The following is a 14233-nucleotide window of genomic DNA, read 5'->3' on the forward strand; positions in this document are numbered from 1 at the left end:
TTTTTTCTAGGAGGCAAACTATTAATTTCAAAAACTTGGGTCCAGTTCTTTTGGACTATAACTTTATTGACTTTACTTGGGCTGTGCAGGGGAGAAATTTGTCCCACTACTGTAATAGCTGCATCCTGAATTGCAAAATGCCTCCTGGGACCTGTAACAACCTTGTTTATATTTGAAACTGCAGTTACTGCTAGAAGATTAAGTCATTAGATCCTTGGTAACAAGTGTTTACAATGTCAGTTAGGAGAATTTTTAACTAAGGGATTATTTTGCCTTCTAATTGCATAATTTCCTTTTTGTTATTCATTAGTGCAGATACTTACTTCCCCTTTTTCTACTTCAGTTGTCCCATATGTCTGACAGAATAAAAATTGTCTAATATTTGCTTTCTGAAATATTTTTATTCAGTTCAGCTGAAACACCAACACAGATGTTCTTTTCTCTCTAATTAGCATATGTTTATACTTCTGTTAAATTAAGTAACTGCAATAGTGCATATATAAAATAACATACAGCAAGTGTTAATGGCAAACTGGTTTGTCCTCTGAATGTTACCTTAGGCTGCAGTAATTGCAAATTACATGAGATTACATTCTGAATCCAGTCCAAGTTCAACTCAGTCTTTTAGTATGTTCATATGAAAGGTAGTTCTGATTCTTTCTGCTTAAATAGTTGACTGCTAGCTACGTGGGTGTCCAGAAGATCCAGCTTGATCCTTGGCAGTGGGTATAGACTCAGGGGAAAGGAGGGTGACTTTGTTGCCATTTTTGTCATTTCTTGTTTCTGAGGTGCCAGAAACTAATTTCAGAGGGTTTTTTTCCAAAATGGGTTAGCATTTTCCACATTTCTTCTTCACCTGAAGAAGACTACCAGGCATATTCTTCATCCCATGAAGGTCAGGTGAACTTGGCATGAACCTACTTTTCTTGGCCTTACATTAATGAATAGTACTTAAGGAAGGAACTCATCCAAGCTCTTTTTTGCAGTTTTTTAATGGTGCTAAAGGGCCTTCTGAAGAGCTTCCTTTCTATTATATCGTGCCTTCTCAGTGGAGTAACTGAGACAAAGAGAAGTGGTAACTTGTCATGAAGTAGGAATGTGGAGGGATGGAATCAAAGAGCTTTGACTTGAACTTTGCTCCAGCTACTGTTGCCAACCGAGGATTTTATGTGGTACACCACAGCCTCTATGAAGGCACATAATGTACTCTCTGAAGCAGTGCAGTCTAGAAGTTGGGCAATGTTAACATGTTTATAATAGCTAAAATCTGGTGGGAATGCCTTTTGGCTTTTGAGTACTGCATGCACCTTTTAAAAAATGTATCACGTTCTGAAATTGAGGTATACTTAAAATGAAATAAAAGGAGGTGTGCAGGGAGTCTGGCGAGATGCACAAATACAAATGAAGAAAGGGTGAGCTGTGGTCATGGCACAGCTCCCATTGACTTCACTGTGTTACTTTGGTAACTGTGCTCTCTCCATTCCTCCACAGTGGTCCTCCACCATGCTTGTGTCCTCTGAGCATTCTCTCAAAAGTGAGATGCACTCCTGTTAATACCCTTGGTGATAACAGCATGGATAGAAATACGCAAAACCAGCTATTTGGTCTTCTTTCTGTTGGAACAGGAGAGGGAGAAAAAAATCTAGCGGTGTTATTTTGTAGTTGGGAAAATATTCTTTTCAGGCATAATTTTAAGAATCTATCATAAACATACAAACCACACGCTCTTTCCGTTAATGCACATGAAAGCCAGTTTTTTTAAATTACAGTAACCATTTTGTTTGATATTAAGTATGTTTTACATTGATTCAATATGTTGATCTATTTCTTCATCTTTGTACTTGCCACAGCTGGCTGGAGTCCCATTCTGCAGAGAAAAGGATATGCAATCCTCTTGGGATTGGTACAGAAAACTGCATGCTGACATCTGCCCAGTCATCTTTAGCTCTCTTAGGAAAAGTAAAGGAAGCTGCTTTCAGCATGGGTGTTTTGTGCTTGACATTAGGAGTATTCCTGTTTATTCACCCATTTATGATTTCAAGTATCTGATTGCAAGTAGTAGGAAACATATGGGAATAAAACTGCCTGTGTGCACTACTAGAGGATTCTTACCCTGTTTCTGGTTACTTTTGATGTTTCTGATGCAATTCCTGAAGTTGTGTATTTCCCCCCAAATGGGTACGTTACTTGAGTTCCTGGAACAATCTGTTAGCACAATTTCATTCCCTGTTTCAAAGCAGTGGAGAACTGTGTTTCCAGTGACAGTTTTCAGAAGTGACTGGTGATAGATATTAAGTGTGTTGCAGCTTCTTACTCTACCTGTGTGTAAAGCTGTAGATTCTTCTGAAGAATCAGATGGAAGAAAGTTTGTGAGGAGGTGCGTGGCAGAGCACTAACTTGAGTTGGCTTTCCTGTGTTGGAGTCGAGTCCTCAGTAGAATCTAGGTAGTTCTATTTTTGTCAGCTCTGCGGTAATTTTTTCCTCTGCTTTCGTGGCGAGAACTCTCCTTCCGTGATTTCAACTACTACACATATGTGCACGATTCTTCCTTCTCATAAATGTAGTCAGATGAGACTGTGGTCCCATTTTGAGAAGTTTAAACAGTTTGCAGTTCTGCAGCTGGCAGTTACCATCTTTCAGCTAGACCTTACAGTCATAAATGTTATAACTTGCAGCTCTGAATGCTCCTATTCTGTTTCAATGCCAAGTGAAACAGATTAGCGTGTCTCAAGTTGGTTTAATCTAATCTCTTTAATCTTTCTGTGGGTTATATTTATCTGCTTTACTTTACACTGGTGTGGACTACTAGATGCGTTCATGCAGTCAGAGTGAGAATCTCAGCAGAGGGACAGTGTCTTGTCAAACAGCTTTTGGCTGGGTTACAATTGAACTTTTCTTTCTACTAATTATTTTTCTTTTTCCTTTGCAACCCTTGGCAATCTCACTGTCATTCTGAGCTCCCAAGTCTGCAGCCACATCCTTGCAGGAGGGATAAGAATTTCTGCATCTGAACTGTCATCTTGGTCTGCATCTACATTAGTATTTTAGACCTGATCAGGAATGTACTTTTGAAAGGAATCTTCTTACTGCAGTTTGATACATGTGAAGGGACGTATGACCTGGATTCTCTTAGGATGAGACTAAAGCGAGGATGTTCTCCAGCAGCACACCTAATTCATGCCCTCTGGTAATTCCTTCCATGGGACCAGGCTAGGCCTGGGCTGAAGTACCAGCTCCTAAACTGCTTGTACAGGACGCACCATGGTTTCAGCAACACCTGATACACTTCATAAATCCATTGTCATCATTCTGCACAGCTTGCTAATGCAGACATCCTGCAATAGGAGAGTTATAGATCAGTTTGATCTCCAACCCAATTCTGATTCCATCTGGGCCTTTTTTGGTAACTCCAGTGGAATGGGATTAGCAAGTACTACCAAGGCAATGCTCTAATTCCATGTGACAGTTACAGGATGTTTCCTATGACCACCGAGAATTACCTTTTCCTATTAAGTGCAAGCCAACTTCCTAGCATTCACAGCCTCGCAATACCTTTGTGAAATAAAAGGGCTGGAACAAAATGGTGTTAGTTAAAAGGCATCTGTGACATAACTCTAGGGATGCAATCCTATTTTTGGTTATTCCTAGTAAGACAGATAAGTATTTTGCAAATATATATATATAAAAAATATATATCATTAAATTGTGTTCAGAATTCTTTGATGTGGATTGACATTGTATTTGCCTATAAAGGAATATGGAGAGTATTTTAACAGTTTTGGAAAGTTATCTTTTCTTTGTTTATTGCTCTTAAATGTGTACATCTATATTATGTCTTAATATTCTATTTATTTACTGCAGGGTGTTGGGAAAAACAAGATTGTTGACAGATTCCTTCACCTTTTAAACAGGCCCAGAGAGTATTTACAGCTGCATAGGTAAGAATGTGTTACATTTCCATACTTTGTGTTTATAATCTGTTTTCCCATGTTTTAAAACTCATCTTTCTGAAGTTTAATTTGTTCTTACTGTTTGAATAAAGACCCTCTTATGGTAGGTGGCACACAAACCACAGGAATGCATCCATTTTATAGGCAGAGGCAATAAGCTGACAGATTGAGGAAAGGGTACAAGAATCTAATGCAATGACATTGCTTAGTATAAGAGGAAGCAGAAGTCAGAGCGTGCTGATGTTAAACTGTGCTCAAGAAAAGAGTAATGTTTTACTGTAATTTCTGGAGAGGTTTCCCTAAGCATAAGGTACTGTGTGAGGGGAAAAAGTTCAAAGGTGCTTGTTTGAATATATCATTCATTAGACAAGAAACATTTTACATAGTAAAGGCTTTTTGGTTTTTTCCTTTGGCGCTCCTGCTATAAGCACATGTGTGTGTTTCTTACCCATAAACATTTGATTAGAAAACTATTTTTTTTTTCATATGCATGCTAAAACGCGGACTTCAAGACAACAAACCAATTGAAAATAATTCAAAAGCTGAAATAATATCAAATGATCTTCCTCCTTTTTATGACATGAACTTTAAATCAATAAATTGAAATCAAGACTTGAATATGTCTAGAAGACTCAGTTTCAATTGAACTGCATCCTTTTTCAGCTTCATTCCTAATCTTTACCTCTCTGTCTTCAACTTCCTAGCTTCATCACCCTGTCTCTTTCCATAATCAGTGTTTTAAATAGTGCTAATAAAAACATACATCTTTGATATTTTGCCCTTTAACAACACAGTCTCTGTAAGACTTTCTTTCTCACTTTCTCCCCCATCTTTTTGTCTTCAAATGTCTTGTACTTGTATTCCTGATACTTGGATAGCTCTATCTCATCACTTTTCTATTGCTGTTTTCTTTTATACTACCTCTCCTAAACTTCCATCACTTCTCTGTGAAATACTGCTTTTGTGACCTGCTACTTTCAGCTTTGTGTTAACTTTCCTGCTGTCTTCCCTGCTTGGAGCAGCCACCCCCTCCTTCTGGATAAAATACACTATCATTTTTGCAAATCCCAATTATTTCACAAAATACTACAGTATTTTTGTCTTTCTGTGTGTCTCTCGCTGAAAAATTGTTCTCCAGTGAGGTCAAGCAGAACAGTACTTTTACATAAATTCAGATAGCTCAGGAGAACGCTGTCTAAGCACGATGTTTGGGGTGATGATGGGGCTGTAGAATGTATTAGTTATAACATGCTAGTTGATGCATCGCTACAGAAAAAAAAGTGCCTTTTTTGTCTAGTCAAGACAAACTTCTATGGGCTCTGTAAAGTACTGTTTATGGTTACAGGGTTTTCTAGATAGATTGAAGTAGAAAGTGATGAGCAGTCCTATGAAGTTCTACAAAAATAATTCCTGAATATAGAAAAATCAGAAATTTCTATTTCCTGGGTAGCATTTTGAAATACTTTGTGAAAAACTCAGTCTATATAATACCTTGGTAAACTTTATAGGGCATTTAAACAAGGATTATGATATTGTTAGTGCACACTTTTGGATTGCAAAACAAAATAAGAGCAAGTTTACAAAAAAACCCAAAACAGTTCACTACTAAGCTTTTAGATACTTTGTGGGGAGAAATGCAGTCAGTAGCTTATGGCATAGATGTATTTTATTAGAAAATATGCTAGAATGTGCACTTCATCTTTGATAGAATCATAGAATAGTTTGGGTTGGAAGGGACCTCTAAAGGTCATCTAGTCCAACCCCCCTGCCGTGGGCAGGGACATCTCCAACTAGATCAGGTTGCTCAGAGCCCCGTCCAACCTGACCTTGAATGTTTCCAGGGATGGGGCCCTGGGTGTTTCTGCAGATTTCCTAGCTAGCTACCATCAATACCGTTAAGCATGCGAACAGGAAAGTATTTCTAAATACTATACTTTTAATGGTGCTCATATACCTGAATTACAGATCTTGAGAAATTGAACATTCAAAGCATGCATTTTAGTTTGTTACCCTGTAAGGGAAAGGAATAGCATTAATGCTTTCTTCATGAAAAATGTGGAGGCGATTCAGCATTAGATGAAGGTGGACATTCTCTGCCCTTTCAGAAATGTGTCTGACAGATGGTAGGTACCTCATTAGTCCTTGGAATTTGGGTTGCAGACTCTCTAGTTCCACTTCAACTAGTCTCTCTGGAAATGAGTGTGCACTTGTCAGCTGCATATCCTGAGGCTCTGAGTTTCTAGTGAGGTGGTGCATCTTGTCAGAAAATGGCTGACGATGACATCATGAGTTCTTGAATTTGCCCATATCAACTGTCGCTTCATATAATTAGCTATAAAACAAGTAATATGCATGTATGTATAATAATGCCAATACAGATCGGGTGTTGCAACTGAATAGTATCTGTTCTGGAGTAGAGAGATATATCCTTAGCTATAAAATAGCCTTGTTGGTGGCTATAATTAAGATGTAGCCAGAGAAGAAACTGCTGGAGTGGAAAAAAACTGTAAGAAGAGCTTTAAAATGAATATAATGAAGATCTTTACTAAAATGTAGTGTTATGTAATAAATAAAAGCAGTGAATAAATAATAGACAAAAATAATTAGACTGAATTTCAGAAGTATTCTGATTTATGAATCTAATTGCCATTTTTCAAAAACTGTTTTTTTTTTTTAATGGTATTAAGTGCCAAAATCATTAAGATATTCCAGAAATGTTTACTTTCAATAGCTTGTGAGGTAAATAAGGGGAAATACACTGTGATGTAATGCAGTACAGTTTGTTATGCAATGTAATTGATGTAGGTGTCTTTTATAGAAGAATACCTCACCCTTTTTGCCAACAAACAGGAACATAAAAGAACTAAAAATGCCATTAAATCTGGTTTGGTTTTGGTTGTTGATTGTTTGGTTAGGGTGGGGGTTTTTGTTTGTTTTGGGTTTTTTTTCTGTTTTGGGGGGGGGGGTTACTGTTTTGATGAAACAGTATAAGAAATTATGCTGATCTAACACTACATATGTTCAATAACATTCAAGAAGGGAATGTTTGCCTTAGAGGCAACGAGCTATTACCAGGAGTAATTTTAAAATCTCACATTTTATGTCTTATACTTCAAGATGATGAGAGGAGATAGAAGACAGAAAAAAGAGAGTGCTTTTCCTTAAACATCCTTTCTGACATCTGTATTTACTTGCTCTACCACTGATTCACATGGGAAGGGTCAGCCTGACCTTAAGGTTTCAATTGCTTATGGAGGTTATAAATCCTTTTTCTTAACCTTTCTTACAGCACCTCATTGAGAAATTTTATTTTCTTGAAATTGTTAAGTCTTATAAATCATTTTGGAACCATAAAACTGAAAATCTTAACTGGAAGGGAGCTGTGATTAGATTTAATAAGGAAAGAATTTAAGAAAAATGTTTACTTATAAATTATTCAAAAAGCTGGCTGCTTCATCTTGCATACTTCCTAATATTAGGAATTGATCAGGAATCGACCAACTCTCTCATCGCATTAATTGTGGGGTTATAGGATTCTTTCTGAAACAGGTAATTTGGTGTAGGCTCTACAGGGCCTCTCTTGAGGATTGTGCTTATGAAGCATCCTGCTGCTTTTCCGTGTTAAGGAAGAACTTTCCTCTGCCAGGATTTCCCAGTCACTCCTTCCCTACAAGAGTAAGTTTCAGCAGAGAAATCCTAAATTTTGTTTACCCTTCGGGGATGTTTGTCTCCATTTTGTGCACCCAGGACACCAGCTACACATTACAGAACAAACAACAGCATTACCTTGCCTAATATTAAACTCTAAGGTTTTACTGCTTTCACCTTGAGTGTGCATTCATTGTGCTACTAGAAAGGTGAAAATCTATGAGGTCTGTGCAGTCACAGGCCAATGAGAGATCTGTACAGAAATTAAACACATACCAGCCGACTTTCTAAGAAACTTTGATGTCCTCCAAATATATGTAACACAGAGTCAAGTATTTGTGTTGCTCCTAACTACGTGAACCCTGGAAAGCCTCATCATTTTATGAACCTTGCTGTTACTACTTTTGCCATCTCTCATGTGAGTGATGTGGAAAGAAATTGCCAGTGGTTCTACACAAAAATCTGAAGTTAGATTTGGTAGACTAAATTGTGGATCTGTAAAACAAATTTCATCGAATCAGGAAAAAGATTTTCATGGAAACTGATAATATCTTGCTTTAAATTATGAAGTCTCTTGGACCAAGAAGATTCCACAGAAGGAAGAGAAAAAATTTAAAGCTTCAGAGAAGACTCAGGCAAGAATACGCACCCTGTTAAGACTATAAAGTCCTTCTTAGCACTGATGAGAGTAATAGATAAATATAAAAATGTAAGCTCCCAGCTTTCTTGCATGAAAACGTCGGAAGAAAGTATCATGGACTTTAGACTGTTGGCTCCTTTGATGTGATCAAAGAAAAAAGATTAATTTTACTTCTCTTATCATCAAATTAGTAACTAATTGCACACAAAGATTGGTTTTGCTGGAGTAAAATGTCCTTTACCTGTCATTTAAACGTTTAGGTTTGCATCTATTTGGAATTCAGTCATACTGTCAAGCTGCTTTTTAAATTTTAATGACAATGATTTCTCCTCCTTGAAGTTACTATTTTTGTGTAGACTGTATTACAAAACTACAGTATTTATCCTTTTGTTTCCAATGCAAGCTTGATTTATGGCTCCTTTTTTTTAATTGTGAAGAGACTTCTAATAGAAAGTTTCCTAAAAGCTTAGGTTCTGACTAGGAAGATGTAAAATTCAGTGACTCACTTTTTATAGTAGTTTCCACTAGTATAAATGAGGCGCTAGGTTTTACATGCTAAAGGCATTTGGATTAATATATATATAAAGTTTTTAGAGTCATATGGTGTTATCTGATCTTAGCTTTCATTAAAATACACTTCTAGTCTTTAATATATGAGCTTTAAAAAAGGGGAGAAAAAGATTTACATGTAATTTATTCTCATCTGAAATCTTAATTTAGGCAACTAAAGAGAACTGGAAAAATACTGTGGAGAACACATAGTGTCAACTCAAGACCTGTGAAAGCTGCCACCTCTGTTCTGCTGGGGTTGGATTGGCTTTAAGTCATGTAGCCAAAAAGAGCAACTGGCAACAGGAACTCTCTGAAATTATTATCTGTCATCATGAGTTGTGCTCCTAATAGCTCTGATAGCAAACAAAAGCCTCTCTGTCTTGGTAGTCTCTTTAAGAAAAATTAATTGTGGAAAGAACATCTGTGTTCCAAGCAGCACATTTGCTTGGTACAGAAGGCACAATTTTCATTTTTCTGTGTCAGTACCTTTTCTTTAAAATTTGGTACACATTACACTCCTTGATTTTTGAGATACTCAAAAGCTGTCTGGACACGGTCCTGGGCACTGTGGCTCTAGGTGGCCCTGCTTGAGCAGGGGAGTTGGACCAGATGACCTCCAGCAGGCCCCTTCCAACCTCAACCACTCTGTGATTCTGTGATTTACTAACAATTTCTGCAAGGTAGCAGCTGGATGACCCCAGCTAGCTCTTATTCTAGGTGTGTTGTAGTAACGTCTTGCTAAATCAAAATTGTTCAGTAGGAGAAAAAAAAAAATTAGTTTATCTTACTGTCATAAAATTAGATAATCCAACAGTGGTTGTTCCGTGTGGGGAGTCCATTTGCACTGTCCTTAGCTGGTACCCAAATGTGTCAGTATGGAACAGTAGCTAAAGTTGAGGGAATTAAGAAACAGCTTCAGACTCATCACTGTTTTCAGAACAAGAAAAATAAGAACATTTTGTGTAATGAGATTGTTTGATAACTTCTAGAACATTTATTTATTGTTATGATATTAGTGTAAATAATGAGCGGTTGTTAAGCAGAAATTTCTCTGAGATGTTTTCTGGCTTCATACTGTCTCAGCCATAGATCAGCTGTAGGAAATGCAAAAATTGCAGCCTACCATCTCCTCTGCAGAGTGTCTATCATAGGCGTTCCTCTACACAATTCAAAATGTTCAGGGACGAAAAGTACTGATCCTTTCCATTGCGATGGGAACTTGGTTACTCTCAACTAGTGGGAGAACCAGATCCCCCCGAGCTACTACAGATGCGGCCACTGAAGTCATGATAAGTAAAACTAGTCAGCCTCAACTCTGAGGTCTTCAGTATGTAGATCTGCAGTTATTTAGTTGTGTAAGAACATCGCCGTCGCTTACAGAAATAGAAGCTTTTGATGAGTAGACTGCAGTGTAATCTACGTCAATAATTTACTGATGGCTTACGAATGGATTTTCTGCCGCTCGGAGCCTCAGTGAATCTGCAGAAGATATGAAACGATTAGTTCTGTTCAAGTGTTCTCTTTCTGTGTATCAAGAAAAATAATCTTTTAGGAAATTAGTTTATTGTCAAAAAAGATAATACAAATCTTCATAAAGTCATATGACAAAAAGAGGGAGTGTTTTTTGGTGTACGAGAGTTGTTCTCTGTAAGGTCGAAAAAGTTAAAACTGCTTATAAATACAGTTTGATGTCTTTTCATGAAAATAGAGAAAGTAGGAAGTTTTCTTCTTTAGCTTTTAAATAAAAGGGCCTGTGCCCTTAAATTAGCCATATTAAGTCTTAGTTCTTCATGTGATATCTTTTCTTACAGTTGATATAACTTGTTTTCCACTTCTAGGCATTACCATATATGCTAAAGCAATTTGGCTTTGTTGTAAATGTGATGTTTCACCACTGTCAACAGAATACTAACTGCTGTAGAAATTCTATTTGTTATCTGGTAATCTTACTATTATTTTAGAAGATATTCTACCTTATTCTGTTTTTCTAATGTACATTTCCTTTCAAAGAATTTACCTATGGTATTGCATCTGCCTGTCAAAGTTACTGTGTTTGTTCTAGTGACTGGTGATTGGAAAGCGTGACACAGGGTTCATTTTAAAAATCTACTACATTTGTGTGTGTGTTGTGCCTTTTCTAGTTCCCTAATAAATTACAGTAATCTGATGATCTTTTCTTCCAAAGATTAACTGAGTTTACATATGTTATCCTTTTCAAAATAAACGTAATTTTGCTGTGATCTTTAACAATCAAAGTAATGGAGAGGTTTGGGGTAGGAAAATGAGTTTATGGTGTCCCTACAAGCAATACTTACTACAAACTGTCCATTAATCTTTAGATGTTAATTTTCTTTCCCTCTTTTTCAGCACATGTAATCAGTATATAAACTAATTACCTGTTTCCCCTATTGAGATCATTTAAAACTACCCTTTCAGCTTTATTGACTTCAGATTTTTTAAATTCTAATTAAAAAAGTTGTTTCAGAAGGAATAACTTCCTTTGCCCAAGACACCTGATACTGTAGAATTATAGCGTACCTGTTCTCAGAGTTGCATTTGGTTATCTTCTCTTGAAAGACTATAGGACCACGTAAAACAATTTAAATGCTGATATAGCTCTGCAGGTCTGTTTTTAAAAATGAACAACACAGAAAAGCTATCTCTGTATCAGACTGTTGTTGAAGCAAGTGCTCTTAAGCTGCACTGGTTTATTAGAGGGATCCATTGAACACAGTGAAGATGTGTGTGTGTTGTGTATTTGTATGTTGGTAGCCACAAAAAAAAGGCTAGGTAATTTTTCCTGATGATTTTGAGTCATGAATGTATACGTCTAGAATATTTTCTTTTAATGTTGTACAGTAACCTTATAGTGTGCTTTATTCTTTATGCAGCACAGGTTTGGAAATAAATAATAAGATGACATTTTTATTATGAAGATTTATGTTGTGAAGCACTGAATGTATTGGCTAGCATATAATAGGTGTCTCTATAGTTTTTTACTCTTGTTTTTTTTCCCCTTTTCTTAAATATATTTTCAATCAACGCAGAGTTGCAATGCAAAGCTTCCAAGTGTTCATGCAAGCTAATGGTCTCTGCTTCCAATGTTAGCTTTTCATAAGCTGGCTGACTAGCTCTGCTATTGTCAGATTCCAGGTGTTAGAGAGCTACTTCATTTGTCTTTTTGTAGGAACTGAATTCAGCTTGAATATCCTGCTGTGTGGCTGTTATGGAGAAATAGCTTAGGTTAGAAGACCCCATTGTTTCGTTTTCCTCTAAAGCCGAAGTAACAGTTTCTCGCTGTTTACTCAGTGAAATGTATTCTTCTACACAATAAGGGGAGCTGTAGGGTGTCATGTTTCTTCATTTGTGGATTTTACAGTTAGGGTGAGTGAATTTCTTATGTTATAATAAATTATGTGAAAACATTGCATCTCTTTTGAAAGATGGATCACGTATAAGTAATTCTGTAACTTGATTTAAGCATATAACCTGAATTAAACATATAATTCCCTCTGGCCTTTGTTCTGCCACCCACAGTCGTACTGAGTAATGAGTACCTTTATACTCCAAATAATTTCTTGGATTTTAAACAAATATATGTCCTGCTGAGTACCTATAACGGACTAGCAGAAAAAAAATGGGGATTTAATTATCAGTGCATACAGATAAGTTAAAAAGGCTTTACAATGTCATTTTTACAGAGAAATGAGACAGCTCGTTGACTTTTTGGATATTTCAGAATTTCCTAAACATAGTGGTCAGATCATGCAATGCAATGGCTGTCAGATAGGTTGGCTAGAGAAATTCATTTGTATATGTCAAAGTAATTGCAGATTCTTTCTCTGTGTTAAGATCGCCTACTCTTCATCAGGATAATCCATGAGTGGATTAGCTAACCAATTAACAGCTTCAAATGGCCCTTGGCCTAATTATTTTTCAAATACTCTTAAAATTAGGTCACAGCAGATGGGTATATTCATGTCTGATTGAAATGTAATTAAGAAGATATATATCTATGTACATAGGTATTCAGATAGATAGATATCTCACAGGAATGAAGAACAACAATTATTAGAGCATATATTCTGTGTCTCTGATTTTTCCTTTCAACCAGCATAAAGTTCCATTTGGAGAATAAGAGGAAGGCCAAACCTGAATCTGGTTTATCAAAGCTTGTTACCATGAGCACCAACCCTTACAACACAAGGTTGCCATCTATAGATACTCTCTTACCCTTTCAGCCTCAGTGTAAGTACATACAAAAGCCAGGACAGTATTCTTCAGCGCTTGTAAAAATGAAGTAATTCCAGTGAATATGGATGTTTGTAATGTTAACTGAGGTCCTGACACTGTGTCCTGTATTTGGGCATAAGCCTCCTTGAGGACTCAAGTCTTAAGATAAAGCATTGGAATACTTTTTCTTAAGTTAGATGATAATGAGAAAATTATACAATGGATCAAATTCTGTTTTTCTGTTTACATTTCAATGTTCTGGGGAGGACAAGTGTCAAAACATACAATGAATATTTGCAGGTGTGTCATATAGACAACATTAACATTTTTAATGAAGAATTTCATGCATTGATTTCATTTCTCTAAAGAAGCATCTTTCAGTCAGGGAGTCTTCCAGATGAACTAACACAAATTTCCTAACACAAATTTCAGGAGAACAACATCATTCTCCTTTGTTCCTTAATTTTTCCTCCTGGCTAGTTTCAGCTCCTGTTTCTCACCACGGGATATCCAGAATGCTTGGAGATTTACTTTCTTTCCGTCTTTGCCTCCCATCCTGCCCTGTTTCAAGGTTTATCGATAGAGGTATTCAGCTCTTTCATTTGCGAAGAGCCTTGGAGAAAGTTTCTGTCTCCCATGAATGGAATAAGAAATGCTGAACTCATTGATTGGATTGTGTAGAGGAGAATTCTGTTCTAAACAATAAACAGCTATCAATCAGGTGCAGTTCCTCTCCTCTCTTTTTGAGTCCTTTTTTAAATTCAATTATTTGATAGAATTTGGGTAAATCTTGAAAATTGACAGGGACAGGATGGACTGAACTGTCTCTGTGATTGATGGAAATTTCTTCTGCCACATCTCATAGTTCTTCCTTGGAAAGAAGGCATTGCTGTCAAAGAAATAGTAACTGTCACAGACTAGCATGTTCGAGTAAGCCTATAGACCTCAGAAAAAGCTGCCTTTAGGGTAAATAATGCACCAGTAGCAAAAAATAAATAAAAGACAGTGATGTGAGCTAATAAACAAAAAAACATCAAAAGAATTCTCAGAAGTCCTACTATGAATTGAGTGGTACTGTCAGAAGAGTTGCTGAGTTTCAGTATCAGATCTTTTTTTTTCTTCCTTTTTTTTTTTTTTTTTTATGGAGAGCTTGTGAGGACGGCTTGCTTCACAAAAATAAAAATACATCCTTAGGAAAGACATTAGCGAG

The 14233-nt window shown here is 36.6% G+C and overlaps 1 protein-coding gene across 2 annotated transcripts in view; it reads left to right on the plus strand.

Annotated features, from left to right (window-relative positions):
* Positions 1-14233, plus strand: part of VWA8 (von Willebrand factor A domain containing 8) — a 211062-nt gene that overhangs the window by 93168 nt on the left and 103661 nt on the right. For both annotated transcript variants that reach the window (XM_009275642.1, XM_009275641.1), the window contains exon 21: positions 3862-3938. In XM_009275642.1, the coding sequence (XP_009273917.1) occupies positions 3862-3938 (77 nt within the window). The remainder of the gene's footprint in view (positions 1-3861; positions 3939-14233) is intronic.

Source organism: Aptenodytes forsteri, unplaced genomic scaffold (assembly GCF_000699145.1).
Source record: "Aptenodytes forsteri isolate BGI_AS27 unplaced genomic scaffold, ASM69914v1 Scaffold172, whole genome shotgun sequence".
In the NCBI taxonomy this organism is placed as follows: Eukaryota; Metazoa; Chordata; class Aves; order Sphenisciformes; family Spheniscidae; genus Aptenodytes; species Aptenodytes forsteri.